The 17,385-nt window shown below is 57.0% G+C and overlaps 4 protein-coding genes across 4 annotated transcripts; 3 read left to right on the top strand and 1 right to left on the bottom strand.

The window, feature by feature from the left end:
* Positions 1–490: 490 nt before the first annotated feature.
* On the top strand, positions 491–5,980 carry SLS55_002405 (uncharacterized protein; the record flags this gene model as incomplete). Its single annotated transcript, XM_066773887.1, has 1 exon — positions 491–5,980. One exon carries the CDS (start codon positions 491–493, stop codon positions 5,978–5,980), a length of 5,490 nt encoding a protein of 1,829 aa, XP_066636454.1.
* Positions 5,981–6,636: 656 nt separating this feature from the next.
* Positions 6,637–8,467, top strand: CCT8 (T-complex protein 1 subunit theta; the record flags this gene model as incomplete). Its single annotated transcript, XM_066773886.1, has 3 exons — positions 6,637–6,695; positions 6,806–7,176; positions 7,233–8,467. The coding sequence occupies 3 exons, from the start codon at positions 6,637–6,639 to the stop codon at positions 8,465–8,467; spliced, it is 1,665 nt and encodes a 554-aa protein (XP_066636453.1).
* A 1,264-nt stretch (positions 8,468–9,731) lies between these two features.
* Positions 9,732–12,639, bottom strand: SLS55_002403 (uncharacterized protein; the record flags this gene model as incomplete). Its single annotated transcript, XM_066773885.1, has 5 exons — positions 9,732–9,905; positions 9,958–11,127; positions 11,189–12,174; positions 12,228–12,246; positions 12,316–12,639. The coding sequence occupies 5 exons, from the start codon at positions 12,637–12,639 to the stop codon at positions 9,732–9,734; spliced, it is 2,673 nt and encodes an 890-aa protein (XP_066636452.1).
* Positions 12,640–13,282: 643 nt separating this feature from the next.
* On the top strand, positions 13,283–17,021 carry SLS55_002402 (uncharacterized protein; the record flags this gene model as incomplete). The annotated part of the gene is made up of 5 exons (XM_066773884.1): positions 13,283–13,308; positions 13,566–13,659; positions 13,724–14,112; positions 15,128–15,351; positions 15,403–17,021. 5 exons carry the CDS (start codon positions 13,283–13,285, stop codon positions 17,019–17,021), a joined length of 2,352 nt encoding a protein of 783 aa, XP_066636451.1.
* Positions 17,022–17,385: the final 364 nt, after the last annotated feature.

The following is a 17,385-nucleotide window of genomic DNA, read 5'->3' as shown; positions in this document are numbered from 1 at the left end:
GCCCTTAACCCCCTCCCAGCGGCAGAGAGACGCGTCGACACGCTCAAGACTGTTGACCGCGCCTCCAGCGCCGCTGCCTTTGCCCCCCGAGCCTGTTGTTGTTGTTGTTGCCCGACGCGCATCACTCAACTCTCCTCCGTCCGCGCCGTGCCTTCGACCTCTGGACGGCCGCTGGCGCAACGACAGCCGGCTGCTGCGCGGGCGCTCCCTCTCCCTCTCCGCTTTCTTTTCTTTCCTTCCCCTTCTGCGGCCTGCCTTGCCCACGGCCACCGACACTCTTTTTCATTTCCCTACCAATCTTAATAGCTTGAAACAAACAACCGACGCCAACCACCCGCCCCGGTCCCGCCATTGCCCGCACAAACCCGAACACGCCAATCCTCGTCGCCCGCACCCTCGCCGACCGCGACCACAACCGCGACTGCGAACGCGACAACGACAGCGGCAGCGGCAGCGACGCTGACGCTCCGCCTGGCGTCTTGCGACGACCATGCCGACCACGGCCGCGTCCCCGCCCAAAGTCGTCGCCGTCGATGTCGACGACATCGACCCTTTCGTTTCGCCTGCTGCCTCCAACAACTCCGACTCGCGGCGCAGATATGCTGGCTTCGACAATCAGTTATTCTCCATATACGCTGAGGGTTCCCCCTCGCAGGCAAAGCTCGCTCTTGAGGCACACTTGCAGGAGACGGAGCGCAGGCTCCAGGAGGCGTCGCAGCTGGGCACCGTCCTAGTGCAGCAGCGCAAGGAGCTCAGCGACCGTCTCAAGGAGATCTCTGTGCAGCAGGATGCGACGGAAATCGGACCCGATCTGCGCGCGCAGCTCGTAGAGCTGGAACGTGAATTCAACGAGGTTGGCAAAGATACTGCACGCGCCTTCATCCCGAAGACACGAGTGCCCAGCTATCACCAGTCTCTGGACGCCGACGGTAACTCCATCTTCTCGAGCGAAGCCCAGAACTCACCCTCCAAGATCACTGTCCCTTCGTCCAGGAAACAGCGGAACCAGCAACCAAACCGCATTCATGACATCAAACTTGCCACCGAGATCAGCAGCTCTCTGCTCAACCAAGTCAGAGAGCTGCAAGCCGCCTTGGCCGAGAAGGACGAACAGCTCAAGATGATCAGTTCCGAGCGCTCACGCCTGGAAGTTGAGGTGGAGGGCTTGACACAACGATTGCGTGTTTTGGACGAAAGCGAGCAGCGCTTCAAAGATGAAAACTGGAACCTCGAGACAAGAATCCAAGAGCTCACCGCACAGCAAAAGGAGGCCACAGACAAGGAGCACCGCCTGAACCAGAACCTGACAAATGTGAACTCGGAGAAGAGCTCGGTAGAGCGTGAGCTCGAAGATCTGAAGCAAGCACACGGAAAGCTGCACGATGACTACCAGGCCACCCACAGACAACACGAGGCCGAGATCATGGGGCTGCGGCGGAATGTTAGCTCGGGTGAAGCCGAGAGGAGTGCTCTCACACGCAAGGTCGAGGATCTGCTGTCGCAGAACGAAGAGCTTGCTCGTGCTGTTGCATACCATCGCAGGCTTGAAGAGTCGGGATCTGGAAGGAACTCCAACGAAGAGGCCGACGATCACGACTCCGACCAGAGCACCCCTGACCACTCGCCGCCGCCATCGCCCAGCAAATTCACACCCCGTCATAGCCAACTTGAGACGGAAACCTTGAAGAGCTCTCTGCAACATGCCCACCGTATGATCCAAAACCTCAAGAACAACATCCACCGCGAAAAGACCGAGAAGATGGAACTCCGGCGATTGTTGCAGGAAACCAGAGACGAGCTTGACATCGCACGACGTGAAGCTGTGAATGGCGTAGGTGCTTCCGTGAAGAAGCGGCGACCGAACGAAAAGCAAGACCTGTTCAAGAAACCGCCTCGTCCGGACAGATTAGGCATGGCAAGAGGTTCCAGGGATGAAATCATCGTCGACGATGGTGACTGGGAGGACAACGACGAGCACGACGTTCCTGAAACACCGAGCAGGAGGCCAAAGCCCAGCATCGGCGGCGTTGGCCTCAGCCCCTTCAGTCGTCGTATGACGTCTGCGTCTTTCACCTCAAGCACTGAAAACTTCCAGGCTGCCACCGACCAGTCCGACGCTTTTGAAACGGCCAACGAGCCTGACACTACCACGGAAACCGAAGCGTTCCAGACAGGTGTCGAGACCATGGCTGGCTCTAGCACCGAGGAGGATACTGAAACCGAAGTTGGCTCTACTAAGGGCCAGCTTCGCAGCCGCTACTCGCATCAGACTCTTGGCGATTCCTATCTCAGCACTGCATCCACGTCTGGCGATGAAATTGACAGCGAGGTCGACATCAGGACTCCTCAGAGGACTGAGCAGCCCCGCTACCGCCTCAAGGTGACCCGCGGCGCCCGCCGTTCTGCTCGCAGTGCGACGGAAGCGCTTAACGGAAACACATCTGACGTTACGAAGTCGCCCTCCGCAAGTTTCATGAGCGATGGTAGCCAAGCTGAACCTGACGGTGGAAAGAGCCTATTGGCTGAGCTTGGCAGCTTCAGCGAGCGTGACAGCGATCTGGACCCTGAGAGTGAGCCTGGTACCCCTGGCCGTAGTTCAATCATCTCGCCTCAAGAATCTCCTGAGCTTCGCAAGGCGATTGCCGATCGCGCCCTGATCCGCAAAGCTTCGTTGGCCAGGGCGCCTATGGTCGATTCGTCTACGAACACGGAGCCTTGGAAGCCTCAATCCCACCGCCCCGTCTCGAGCACTTCCGCAGCTCTCGGTGCTGCGATTGCCGGAGGACTTGGATTTGGTCTTGGCAAGGAGCATGATGCATCGGAGACCAGGCACAGAGAATCTACGCCTGAGTTGGCCCCTTCGGCACTGGAGGAGCCGAGCCTCGATTCTCCGGCGTCGACTGCGGCATCGACAGGGACGGTTCTGGCACAAGAGGACGCGGCACCTGTGCCCGCCAACCTCGGCCTCTCGGAGGTTAACTCGCAGCAAGTCGAGCCTCTCGAGCCCCAAAGCCAGAACCTCCAGGTGTCGTCCATTTCTTCGCTTGCATCGGACCCGGTCGAACCCACCGTTCCGGAGGCACCAAAACTTGCATTCTCTTCTCTTGCATCATTGCATTCTGAGCCGGTTGAGCCTGCGGCTCCACCTGCACCTAAGCTTGCTCTTTCATCTCTCGCTTCTCTGCACTCCGAGCCGATTGAGCCCGAGGCGCCAGTTGTGCCTGCCCTTGCTATTTCCTCTGTTTCGGCTCTGCATTCGGAGGAGCCTGTCGAACCTGAAGCGCCAGTCGTCCCGAAGCTTGGGCTGTCGTCCGTCTCTGCTCTGCACTCGGCGCCCATCGAGCCCGAGAAGCCTGCGGCTCCTAAGCTTGAGCTATCGTCCGTTTCTTCCTTGCAATCGGAGCCTGTCGAGCTTGAGACTCCTACTCCACGGAAGGTTGCACCAGTGCCTCTTCATTTCACCCCCATCTCCTCTCTCCACTCCGAACCCCTGGAGTCGGAGCCTCCGGCAACGGCTGTGCGTGCTCCCGCAGAGCCTTCGCAATTATCCTCCATCCTCTCCCTTCAGTCGGAGCCCGTCGAGGCTGAGTATCCCGCTGCGCGTGAGCTCGAGCTTCCTGCCTCGAACTCGCAGCTTTCTCAGATTTCGTCTATCGATACTGAGCCTGTCTCCCCTGAGGTGCCCAAGATCATCCCACCTTCTTTCCAACTATCTTCCATTTCTTCTCTCCACTCGGAGCCAGTGGAACCTGTCAAACCAGAGATCAAGCCCGTCGATCTCAAGCTTTCTTCCATTTCTTCTCTGCACTCGGAGCCCATCGCGCCGGCAGAGCCCGAGATCAAGCCTGCCGATCTCCACTTCTCTTCGATTTCGTCTCTTCATTCAGAGCCGGTTGCTGTGGAAGCTCCTGCACCTCCTAAGGTCATTCCGTCGACAATTTCTTCCGTCCTTGGCCAGTCTGTTGAGCCGGTTTCCTTGCCTCTCCCGGACATTTTCTCCAAGCCTATGCCGACGGAGGACGAGAAGACCGCTCCCTCGCTGTCCTACACTAATATCTCAACGCAACACGTCGAGCCTGTTGCCCCCGAAGAGACCAAGAGGGCCGTTCCTTCTCTCACCTACGCCAACATCTCGACGCAACACGTTGAGCCGGAGGAGGCCACCATGCCGGGACGCGTTCTGGCAGCAGAGCGCAAAGCGCCTGGCTTTAATGAAGCCTACGAGAATGCGATGTCCAAGGAAACTCATGTCATTGCCACTCAGGAGCCCGTTGCTGAGGATCGGAGACCTTTCGCTCCTATCGATGAAGATGTGGCGCATGTGGAGCCGAGTCGTTCGAAGAAGACCACGGCGTCTATGGCTGACGGAGGCACGCAGACAATGGTGTCCTCCGCTGAACTTGATGCCCTTCTGGCCGCGAAGGAGCTCGATATTGTCGTTGATGCATCCGCCGCCATTTCTCCCAGCACGGGTTCTTTCTCCAGTTCCAAGAAGGATGCGCCAGCGTTCAAGACGGTGCGCCGCCCAACCAGCTCGCAGAGCATGCGCAGCGCCCGCTCAGAGCCTGCGCCACCACTTCCTCGGGACCACCGGGAGGTTATCGCTGCCTTGACGCAAAGGACGCCTGGTACCATGGGCCCCCCTACAAAGCCCGCATCCGCACTCAAGAACCAAAACAGCTCGCACACCTCACAATTCCGTCCCCGTACTCCGAACGGCAGCAGTGTCAGAGCCACCAGCCCGCACTCGGCCAGGAGTGGCACTACGCCTCGCCCGCGCCTTCAAGCGACTCGCAGTGAGGTCTCATCGCCTGTCTCACGCCGTACTTCGGTCTCATCCTTTGCCTCAGAAATCGACAACCGCTTCAACATCGCTGGCAACCCGGTTGGTCGTGACGAGTACGGTCAGGCTATCGATCCACGCATGGTCCAGGCTATTACTCAGACTATGATTGGAGAGTACTTGTGGAAGTACACGCGCAAGGCTGGTCGCGAGGAGATGTCGGTCAACAGACACAGGCGTTTCTTCTGGGTCCACCCGTACACTCGAACTCTGTACTGGAGTGACCAAGACCCGGCCACGGCAGGTAAAGCGCAGCTTAAGGCAAAGAGCGTCCAGATCGAAGCTGTCAAGGTCGAGGTGGACGATAACCCGTACCCGCCTGGTCTCCACCGCAAGAGCATAATCGTCATTACCCCTGGTCGCGCTGTCAAGTTCACCGCCACGACCAGCCAGAGGCACGAGACGTGGCATAACGCGCTCTCCTACCTGCTCCTCCGCACAAGCACCGATGGTGATGAGCCGGGCTCGCACGACAAGGAAATGACTCCGGAAGATGCTTCCGAGTTTCACCCTGGGCTTGTCAGGCGCAATTCGCGGGGGACTGCCCGGTCCCGGATGTCGCTCTCGTCATACAACAGCCGTGGTACCAGGAACTCTTCCCCTCAGCATCACAGCCGTCTGGCGTCGATTGCCAAGCGGCGAGCGGCTGAGCAGCGTGCTGCAACACTCACGCCTACTACTCCGTCAACATCAGGCCGCTTCAGCAGCTTGAGTGGATTGTTCCGCCCCCCGACAGCAACCTTCCGCGGATCATTCTCGAGCCGCAGGAGCAAGACCAGTGGGCAGGATGCATCGATCTACGACGCTTCAATCGTTGCCGACTCTGCGGAAGATTTGAGACAGGTGATGGCGGCGCAGCAGGACGAATCTGACAGGCTGGAGAACGTGCGGGCATGCTGTGACGGTGAGTTCTCTGCTAAGGCAATCGTCGATTGTCACACCGGCGATGGCAGTTACCCCTTACTGACGTGTACTGTGACAGGTAAACATGACGTCGGATCGCTGTCGAAGAAGCCTCACAGCCATCATCACCACAGCCACCAGCGCAAGTCGTCGCACGCGCGGTCCAGCTCGTTTGGCGCGAGCATGTTCCTCGGCAGCCAAAATGAGCTCGATCGCACCGGCACGCCACAATGAAGGAGTCAGCCTTGGGCATGATGTAGTTTTTCTCGTGGGTATCAGTAATGATATACCAGCCAATCCCTTTACTTTCGTCGAATTTCAGATACCACAGTCCGGACGACCACTCTCCTCCTAACTAATTTCCTTTTCTTCAGCGTCTCAATGTTTTTCTCTCTATCCAGCTGACCGTCTGGCGTTTAGACATGGGGTTTGGCGGGAATGCGTTGCGTCTTGGCTGGTCTGCATCTACGTGATTCGCGGTGCATGCTTGAGGGCGGACGTACCCTGGTCTTTCTAATCAAATGTCCCCATCTGCCAAACGTGCGTGCGTTCTCTCCTTTGCGAAGGTTTTCTTTTTTGGACGGGATCTGAATACTGCGGGTGGCAATATCTGCGTTGGCCAAAACTGTATAAGTCAGACATCGTATCGCTCTACTAGTGAAGTGAATGGACGAAGTTTAAAGATGAACGTGCTGCAGTGCCGTGTGAAGTGAGTGGCAGAAGGAAGGCGGTGACGGGCCCGCGCCAAGAGCTGGGGGTTTTGCGGCGACGCGGATTAGTTTTGGCGAACGCGACGACGTCCAGCGGGCAGCTCCTCGACTTTTCGCAGCCCGCCCACCCTCCACCGCCCCTCTTTGCTACGCCCGGCCAGACCCCAGATCCGCCGCAAAATGTCGCTCTCGATACCCAGCGCCCCCAACGCGGGGCTGTTCAAGCAGGGTTACAACAAGTACGCTGTCCTCCCGCTCAAGCTGCCCCTCCGCCGCCCGCAACCTCCGAGCTCTCTCCCCTCCCCCTGGTGCCCCCAACCCCCCGCGCCCAGTGCTGACAGCTGCACAGCTACGATGCCGAGGACGGCGCCGTCATCCGCAACATTGACGCCTGCCGCACCATCACCCAGACGGTGCAGACGTCGCTGGGCCCCTATGGCCGCAACAAGATCGTCATCAACCACTTGCAGAAGATGATCCTCACCTCCGATGCCGCCACCATACTACGTGAGCTGGAGGTCGTGCACCCTGCCGCCAAGCTGCTGGTCATGGCCTCGCAGCAGCAGGAGGCCGAGATGGGCGACGCCACCAACATGGTCATCGTGCTGGCCGGCGAACTGCTGAAGAAGGCCGAGCAGCTGATCCGCATGGGTCTGAAGACGAGCGATATCGTGCAGGGCTATGAGAAGGCTCAGAAGGAGGCATTGAACGTGCTCGAGCGTACGTTTCCGAGTCCGTGGTGGGAAAGCGGCTAGATGCTGACACATGGAACACAGAGCTGGAAGTGGACAAGGTTCAGGACATGAGGGACCAGGCGCAGTTGAGCAAGGCCATCCGCACCGTCATCGCCGCGAAACAGAGCGGCTCCGAGGACGTCCTGGCCGACATGGTCGCCGAGGCCGTGCTGGCAGTCCTGCCCAAGAACCCCGTCAACTTCAATGTCGACAACATCCGCGTGGTCAAGATCATGGGTGGCAGTTTGGAGCAGAGCAAGGTCGTCAAGGGTATGGTCTTTGGCCGTGAGCCTGATGGAAGCATCAAGAAGGCTACCAAGGCGAAGGTCGCCATTTTTACCTCCGCCATCGACATTTCCCAGACCGAGACCAAGGGCACCGTCCTGTTGCACAACGCCAAGGAGATGCTCGACTTCACCAAGGGTGAGGAGCAGCAGGTTGAGACCATGATCAAGGAGCTCCACGACTCCGGTGTGCGCGTCGTCGTTGCTGGCTCCACCGTCGGCGAGCTGGCCCTCCACTACCTCAACCGCTTCGGCATCCTCGTCATCAAGATCCTCTCCAAGTTCGAACTCCGCCGTCTGTGCCGCGTTGTTGGCGGGACCCCTCTGGCTCGCTTCGGCGCGCCCATGCCCGATGAGATGGGCTCCGTCGATGTCGTCGAGACCATCGAGATTGGTGGTGACCGTGTCACCGTCTTCCGCCAGGAGAACGAACAGACCAGGACGGCTACTCTGGTGCTCCGTGGCGCCACTCAGAACCACCTCGATGATGTTGAGCGTGCCGTCGATGACGGCGTCAATGTCGTCAAGGCCATCACTCGCGACGCGCGTCTCGTCCCCGGCGCCGGTGCTGCTGAGATGCAGCTTATCGAGCGCATCACGGCCATCGGCGAGAAGACGCCTGGTCTCTCGCAATATGCAATCAAGAAGTATGCCGAGGCCTTTGAGGTCGTGCCCCGTACTCTGGCCGAGAGTGCCGGCCTTGATGCTACCGAGGTGCTGTCGCGCCTGTACACGGCACACGCCGCCTCCAAGGCTGCCGACGACTCGAAGCCCTACTGGACCGCAGGTGTCGACATCGAGAATGAGGACAAGACGGGCGTCCTTGATGCCGTCGACGAGGGTATCCTCGACCTGATGGTTAGCAAGAGCTGGGCTATCAAGCTGGCAACAGAGGCTGCGCGTACGGTTCTGGCCGTTGACCAGATCATCGTCGCTCGCCAGGCAGGTGGCCCGAAGCCGCCGGGCCCCAACCCCAACTGGGATGAGGATTAAATGACGACAGAGTAAGAGCGTTGAGGGGGGATATGTATGTATGATAATATGCATTTGGTGAGGACCTAAGACGGAACTTGGCCCCCAGCGATTGAGTCACGATAGAGGAATCAAAATCAAGTCATGTTTATGTCAACAAAAGCATGCGATGGCGAGAAGAGCATATCATCGTCCCTTTCTTTTAGAGCGTGATAAGCAGAAGAATAAACTGGTCGAGTATATGCCCAATAATCTGATCAGTTTCCCCACTCATGTCTGCGCCTGCTCGTTTTGTCTCCTCATTTACGTCCTCGCCGAGTATTGTGACAAAAAGAATACATAGTCGTATCTAAAACACTTACCTTTATCCTTCACGACCTGTTGGTAGTCAAGTTGACCAGCCGGACGTAGATATCATGAGAGAATTCTACAAGGCCGTCTAGATAGTAGCGTCGATGAGGTATATAAGACGAGTATAGTTCCTCATTAAGTATGATCACGCATGACCGTGTCTATGAGAACCTATAATGGACGGGCATTGGGCGGCCATCTACATCAGGATGCGTTGGAACGAGAGCATTGGGACAAGTGCTTCAACTATCTTGGCATTGTTGTGATATTCAGCGTGCAGTACTGCAGAGAGAAATCCCGCCTTGGGTTCGTTTGTGGCTCAGCATTCCAACTTATTCGAAGCATGCACGTAGAAGTAGCTGCACTAATTTCTGCGTAATTCATCATCTGTTTCGGCCTCTTGCGAGGGATCGTACTGTTTATCTCCTCATGTCTATCTAAAGCACAAGCTGGCACTTTGATCTAAAATCAGAATCTCTCTCTCTCTCGCTTCAGATGCAGATCGCAAACAAGGACATGTCGCAGTACGCGTCGACCCAAGTCGAGACCCTGGAATTTCAAGCAGATGACCAAGACTGCTGACCTCCCATCATGACCTCATATACAACAATCGTGACAGAACAAAAACAAGGATCAATGTATAGAACGTTCGAGAACGTGAACAAAGCGGGGGCCAATGTTACCCTGAGAATCCAAATTTCCCAGTCAAAAGACGAATCATGCCCCGGAAAGGGGTTTAGGGAGACCCGATAAAACACCGAACTATATGCAATACTTCTAGGAAAGAAACGAACAATAGGATATGCAACCGAGCAGCCATCAGGAGTGTTGTTTTTTGGCGGTCGCACTGACTTTTGGAGAGAGACATTCGCAATGGACCAAAGATACGAAGAGGGGGGAGAGAGTAAGAAAGCCTAGATGAACAAGCCCTTCATCAATGACCGGCTTCACCTGCTTCAAGCTCCTTCATGTATTTGACGAAAGCCTTCTTGTGCACAAGGCCAGCATAGCGGCCGTCGCGGAGCACGCAGATATAGCGAAGACCGAGCTTGACGAAACACTCGTAGACTAAATCCATGGGCGAGCGGTATTCCAAGGAAACTGGGGACTATGTACTTGTCAGCTAGAGTTTCAATTACCTGAGCGTGTACAAGGCTTACCGGATCAATAAAGGGGGTGAAATCCGTCGGATCTTCCTCTTGCTCATCCGACGGCTGTTCGCGCGCATTCCACCCAACCTCAGGAGACATCAAGCATAAGGTGTTCTCCTCATTTTGAAGCTTGTCCAACGCGAACTCTAGATCCGGTGCAGGAATAAGGCCAACGAGGATACCATCTCTGATAATGGGCAGACCACCATCTAGCTCACCTCCCATATGGAGGTGCTGCAGCTGGTAACGCAGATGCTGTGCAGCCACAAGCGGAGAGTTGGTAATATCAATCAGACGTTCTTCGCGAACGCGCGGAGTGATGTCCCCCAGTTGTGACGTGAACACCGGGCGAATCTTGTTGTCCAAGAAGGGGTAAGAGTTCATGTCCGTAAGTAGGTCGTAAATACTCAACGGCTCAATCGCGTCTGCCACCCATTTGGACACCAGCACACCAAGAGAGAAGGGCAGGACGTGGTTGAGACTTCCGGTCAGCTCAAAAAGAATGACTGCCAGAGTGACGGAAAGTCTTGTTACTCCGCACATAGTAGCTCCGGCGGCAACCATGGCGTAAACACCCGGAACAACGCATGCTTCCGGATTGTCGTCCTTGTGGCATGTCCCGAATAGACCGGTGGAGGAATAGTTGAGAGCCAGATATTGCACAATGTGTCCGACCATGCGACCCATCAGGCCACCAACCACCATGGACGGTACGTAGATGCCAGCGGGAAGTTTGATACCAAAAGTGATGATGGTCAACAAAGACTTGATGACGAATGCGATGAACAGGTACCAAATAATCTCAGGAATCCTCTCGTTTGTTGCACAGAGTCCGGTCCCCTCTTCGGTAAAGGTATCGCAAGGACTGGCCAGCTCAAATAGCAGCTCCGCAACCGGAAGCTTGGTGTACCTGTTCCAGAAGCTTACAACTCCGGTAAGGAGGGCAACAAGAAATACTTCTAGGATGGGACTCCTTTTGATGATGGGGATCCGACGGAAAGTTTGTGCCCACAGCTTTGACGCCTTGATGAAGAGAGCACCCAAGACACCTCCAATGACGCCAACCATCACGTAGGCGATTAGCTCAAAGAAGTGCCAGTCCGAAAGGTAGCGCACTTCGAACAGGACAATTTTGCCCGTGCCGTAGGGGTTCAAGAACTTCAAGGAAAGAGCGGCGGCCTGTGAGAGATCATTAGCACCAACATTCAGTCTTGTGGCTACAAGACAGCAATGTACTTACTATACAGCAGAAAAAGGTCCTGAACAAGGTCTTCGGTGGAAAGTAATAGCTGACTTCCTCCAGACTAAAGAGAACACCACCAATAGGCGCACCGAAGGCCACCGCAACACCACTTGCAGCACTCGCGCTGAGAACCTCTCGTCTCTTGGCATCATTGTGGTTGTACTTGGCGAAAAGACGGCAAGCAATGTTACCAATGCACGTTGCAATGTGGACATACGGCCCTTCTTTGCCCAAACTGAGACCAGAAGCCACACTGAGGATCAGGCCAACGGTTTTGATTACAAGAGTCCGGAAGCCCAGATAACCGTGAAGAACGAAGCCGCTGAGAATGACCCTGACCTCGGCAACGCCACTGCCGGCGGCAGAGTAGTAGACCATCGGCGGGCGGGTTCCAGATTTCTCCAAAACCTCTTGTGGATTCGCGTTGAGCTTGTTGCCATCTTCGTCCCGGATAAGGGGAGTGTCGGCGGCCAGATTCTCGTCAAGTGTTGTTAGGTTGAATCTCGAGGGGATGACCGTTTTGGTGGTGAGCGTGAGGAGGCACGAAAGCAGGGCCAACCCAACAGCGAAGAGGATGAAGACCGAGTATTCAATCCAAATGTCATCAACCCTCTCGTTGAGAATGACGTTGGACCAGGTTTTCCACTGATCGCAAGTAGAAGCACCAGTGCAGCATTGCTTTTGACTGTAGTACCAGCGGACACTGCAGTAGCCGTGTTTGTAGTCGAACAGGGTCCTTTCAGAGGTGTTCACAACAAAGGCAACCAAGGCAGTCAAGACGCCGATAATAGCTACCAGTATCCAGCCCTGGGCGCCATCAAACCATGCCGCCAGCCGGCCCCGGATGTCTTTGCGGCTGCGCAGGGCCTTCACACGGTAGGCATCGGCAATGCTGTCATGCACCCAATCGGTCGAGGTAAATTGATCGTACCATACCCGGTCATCACGGAAGACGGAGTGCCTCGACTCAGCGAGCTCGTTCGCTGCTCCAAGCCAGTCAATATTGCAGGGAGCGGCGAAGGGAGGGCGCACTCACCAAGAACCTCACGCTGCTCCTGGCCAAGCGCAGCCACGAGCCGGTTGCTGAAAGACTGGCGGCGGCTCTGGTGGTGTGGGCGACGCACGCTGCCGCTGCCCTGGCGGCCATGCAGGGGACGGGGAGTGCCAGGGCCCGTGGTATGGTAGGCGCGGTGGTCTCTGTTGCCCAAGAGACTGGAGCTCTCGTCGGCAGCGCGGTGAGGATGCAGGCGGTCGTGCAGGTTGACTTCGGAGAAACGGGCGGCGCGCAGCGTGGAGCGGGTTGCTTTCGGCGACGGAGGCCCGGTCGGGTGCCTGCTGTCGCTGCCATCCAGGTAGCCAGAGTGGTCAAGCAGAGTGTCGTGCTCGCCCGACGGCTCGTCGTCAGAGCCGACGGCGTTGTCGTAGAAGGAGGAAACGGACTTGGGCATGTTGCCTGTGGTTCACGCGGGCGGCCCGCTTTGTTCGCATGTGGCAGGAGGAGGGGTTTGGGCAGAGGGCAGGCGCGAGGACAATGGGGAGCTAATACTCAGAGCGACAAGAGGATCTCCACAAGGATGCGGGCATGACCGACGCAGATGTGGTCATCGCGGTGTGCACGCGCCCCGGCGAGTTGGCAGCAGCCTGGCGAATGAGCGGCGCCAGTCGGTCAAAAGGGACCAGGCGGGGACCATGGGCAGGGCCAACAATAGAGCACTAGAGCCCCACGCGACGCCGGTTCATCGAGCAGACCCCGACCCATCGTACAGCCAGCCGAACCGATGCGCGGCGCGTCCAGCGCGCGGGCAGCTGACCGCCCTCCGTATTGCGCGCTGACGCCATGTTTCATCTGCGAGGCTCTCGTCCACGGCGCTGGCTATCGCGGCTGCGTGCTATCGCCGTGTCCGCCCCGCGCCACGACCCAAGCTCCGCGCTCCTTCGGCGTTTCTTGCACCGGCTGCGCGCACGCCCCATCCCCTCCACCCTACCTAAAGTCTGTCATGCGACAACTTGGCTCTCCGCGTCCCCCATCGTCGGCCTGGATAGATCAGCATTTGAAGCAGGATTTGCTGCGGCCCGCACACCGTCCGAGTCATGGTCAGCACCCTTGAGCGAATCGCGTGCGTGCGCCCACGCTGACCATCGGCGGGGCAGGTTGCGTTGTATGAGCAGATACTGCTCTTCGGAGGTTGGTACATGCCACACTGTACACGCCGGTGATGTAAGCGCGCGCTGACCGCCTCCCAAGACTCCATCACCCAGGCTTCCGGTGAAAACGACGGCTTTGGCTTCGCTGCACCCCTGCAGCAGGGTGCGTTGGAGCCCTCGCCGCCTCCGACGAAGCACATGCTGATGGCCGAGCAGCCTATGCCCGCAGACTCGATGTGGTGAACCGTGGTTTCAATGGCTACAACACCGAGAAGGCATTGAAGGTCCTCCCACGCTTCATGCCTTCTCCCGATGAGGCAAAAGTCCGGATAATGGTAGTCCCAACGCCCCGCCGTGCCGCCCACTCTTCTGACCACAACTCATCAGACCGTCTTCTTTGGCGCCAACGACGCCTGTGTCGAGGGAAGCAGCAGCAAGCAGCACGTCAGTTTGGAGAGGTACATGCAGAACCTTCGGGAAATATGCACGCATGCTTGTGTCAAGGCACACAGCCCGCGTCTGATTATAATCACGCCTACACCTGTCGATGAACGCCGGATGGAGCCGGTTGACATCATGAAGGGCCACAACGGCCTTCAGCGCACTGCCGAACACACCAGGAAGTACGCCAATGCAGCACGCAAAGTAGGCGAGGAATTGAATCTGCCAGTATTGGACCTGTGGTCCATCCTAATGGCTCGAGCCGGCTGGGTTGCGGGCGAGCCGCTGCCTGGCTGCAGAAGCGTCGAGAGAAACAAGCTGATAGAGGAGCTCATGTACGACGGTGAGTCATGTCCGATAACGCCGCTGTTGGCTTTGGCTCACAAGTGTGGAATGCTCAGGGTTGCATTTGACGCCAAAAGCATACAAAATACTCATCGACGAGCTAATGAGCTTGATTGCTTCGGCTTATCCGGAGCAGCTGCCGCAACACATTCCTTTTGCGCTCCCTGCGTGGAACGATGCGGACGGGTGGAGTAGGCTTTAGCCCTGTGCTGTGCCGCACTTCGGGTTGTTCGGTTGTGTCGCTGCATGAGCCACAATCGCGAAACGCGTTTGTATCGAGGGCAGAAAATAGATAGCATTTAGACTGGATTATTTATTGTCTTATGCTTGCGCAAGGGTGGCAAACCAGTGAGCGAGTGCTAGCGTGTTTGGACGTGACAACAGGCAGCTGCTTTCCACTAAAGTGACGCCCGCCTGCCTGATCTGCACGGGCGGCCCGGCCTCTGCTCGAACCTCCAACCTCAGCTACCTAAACATCGGCTTCACGCCAACGCCTCCAGCTTCCGCGGCCTTCCCTTCGCTGTGCTCGGCTTGTACGAAATCCAACGCATCCGCTCTTGTAGCCGTCCACTCCCCTGTTGCCTGTCGTTGCCTCGCCCGTGCCGCTTGCTATTATCAACGCCTGCCGCCCATCCCTCGCTGCCACCGTCACCGTCGGCCTCGCTCCGCCGCGCTCTTCACGCTACGACGCGCCTTGAGCCTCAGCTCCAACATTCTACCGCCCGCTGACCGCGCATCTGCTACGACATCCGTCCGCTTCCCCTTGCTCTCCGACAACGGTCTGGCTCCGCGGCCCTCGTCACCGATAAACAGTACCATTACTCAGCGTGATACCAGCACTGTTGACACAAGCGAGGCCACATAGCTTGGGTCGCTGGCGGCTGCGCCGTCCGCTGGGACACTGGTGACGGAGGAGAGGAGCGGAGAGGTGCTAGGCTGCCCCGTTGGGTGATGGTTGCATTCTGTTCGCTTCGGACCTATACTGCTGTTTGACGGCTGGCGTAGGAACTGCATGTTCTCTGTGATGGATCCTCAGAGCGTCTCCTTCACTCCACGCGACGATCTCTGGCGCATCCATTCCGAGATGTTGCGCGTCCAGCAGACCCAGACCGATCACGCTGACCGGCTCGCCCGCCTGGAGAGGAGGCAGGATGAGGACGCCCGCGTGAAGTCTGTCTGGGGCGCTTCCTCGCCTTTTCCGAGTGTCCTGGGCGGCACTCCGCAGCAAGGTCAAACATAAAATTCAGCCAAGCCCCAGCATATAGCTAACATTTCTCCAGTGCCTTTGCAGCAGCCTACCGCCGACGCTTTCTCCAGCTTTGACGACCAGTCGACTAATCTGCTGTCTAGCCTACATCTAGATGCGGACGAAGAGCCTAGGCGTCTTGGGACAACTTCACGCGCCAACAGTGTCCGCTTTGATGAAACAGCTAATCAGGGCCACTGGTCTCACGCGTCCCGCTCGTCCATGGACCTGATACCGCGGACCGGAAGCAGCCTTGGTGGCCACCCAATGACTGAGCGGAGTTTCTCCCACAAGTCGGATGGACGCCAAAGTTCCGCTGCTGCATCCGTACATTCAGCCACTTCTGGTCGTGCCAACAGCCTAGGTCTTGACTCTACCTTTCCTGTTGGCGCCCCGACGCTGGAGGTTCCACGCCTTGCCCCCGGCTTGTTCATCCTGGGCTCGGTGCCGGCTATTATCCGTTGCTGGCTCAATCGAAACTTCAAGCATGACTCGCTCCTCTATGCAGCTGTGTGCACTGGATCCTACACCTCGTGTTTGGATCTGGCCCTGATCACCAAGCTGGGCTTCCAGTCAGAGATTAGGTACTCTGAGGATGGTGTTCGCAAAATCAAACTCGAGCTTTATCTGCCCGAAGCGATACCATATCCTGCTTCGTCTCGTTCCGGTAGCCCTACACCTCAACTTCCCTCGCTGACCGTTGACTTCACCGTTGTAGAGTCTCAGGCATCGGAAAAAGAGTCAAAGGCTGTCAAGGTTTTCCTTGGTAGTGACTTGCTGCGGTCACATAATGCAGACATTCTGCTGTCGTCAAACACACTGACCTTGTTTGATGACGACAGGAGCAAGCTTTCCGTACCATTGGTACGTCCTGAAGATGACCACGCATTCAAAACGCTCCAAGTCAGCAGCTCTCCATGGATTAGGCCGGATGAGCAAGACAAATACCAGGATACGTACCAAGAGCCTGCAACAAACCATGCAGCTGTTGGGGAAAGGCCCATGCCTCAGACTCTGGAGGGACTCAAGGCAGTGTCCGTGTCGCCTGTGCCCCCTGGATCCGACAGCGACCGAAATGTCACTGTTCCATCCTCTGATGACGGAAATACCTCCCAAAGCGATCGTAGGAGTCTCGAACGACCAGCCTGGGGCCCGAGCATCCGGAACGATGCCAAAGAACCCTCAGAAGGAGAGTCCTCAGGTCCCGGCCTTTCTCGTTCAGGATCTTCCCCTGCCATCTGGAGTAACTGGCGGCGCACAGCCGAGAGGTCGGAGTCCATGGACTGGGCTGGCGCAAGCAAAGTGCCAAGCAACGATACGTACCAGCGCCGTGATACCGGAATCAAGGTCCTCAAGCCCATTCGCACTTCATCCCGCACTCCATCAATGTCGCAGGGCCCTGCTTCTGTGACTACTCCCACTAGTCAGTCGCGCTTTTTCGATGAGGGTCGCCGCCGCGTGACAAGTGTTTCTTCCGTGTCTACGGCCGGTGCAGATACGCAACAGCAGCAGCAACAGCAGCAGCCGAAGAGAACCATATCGACTGACCTGTCCAAGATGAGCGGATCCACAAGGGATGGAAGCAAGCCTCGGTCTACAAACCCAATCGGAGGCGCTTCGGCCTTCTCGTGGCTCAAAAACGGGCAGAAATAATCCAACGAGGGTCTGGTGGGGACACTTTGCTACTGTTTGCTTGGTTGGCTGAACAACTGTGTACTATTGAAGAAGGAATTGAAAGTGTACTGGTGGTGAGACCGAGGTTTCGAAGGAAGCCTCGCGATGCGGACGATGCGCGGACGGATATTGTTATGTGTGCAACGATACAATACCTTGTCCGCCTACATCCAAAATATATGTTCGTTCCTAGTGCACGAAAATGAAATACCATCTCCTAATAGACAATAAGAAGTCCCTTAATTGCGAACTTATCTCATCAGTCGGTGCGTCTACCGTCACAATAGCAGCATTTGAGTATCTGGGCTCCGTCGAGGACTCTATGTCCTTTCTACATGGGTAG

The sequence above is a fragment of the Diplodia seriata genome (assembly GCF_021436955.1).
Source record: "Diplodia seriata strain FDS-637 chromosome Unknown scaffold_2, whole genome shotgun sequence".
Classification (NCBI taxonomy): Eukaryota; Fungi; Ascomycota; class Dothideomycetes; order Botryosphaeriales; family Botryosphaeriaceae; genus Diplodia; species Diplodia seriata.
The sequence above is the reverse complement of the archived record's forward strand: the minus strand, read 5'-3'. Positions and strand labels throughout refer to the sequence as shown.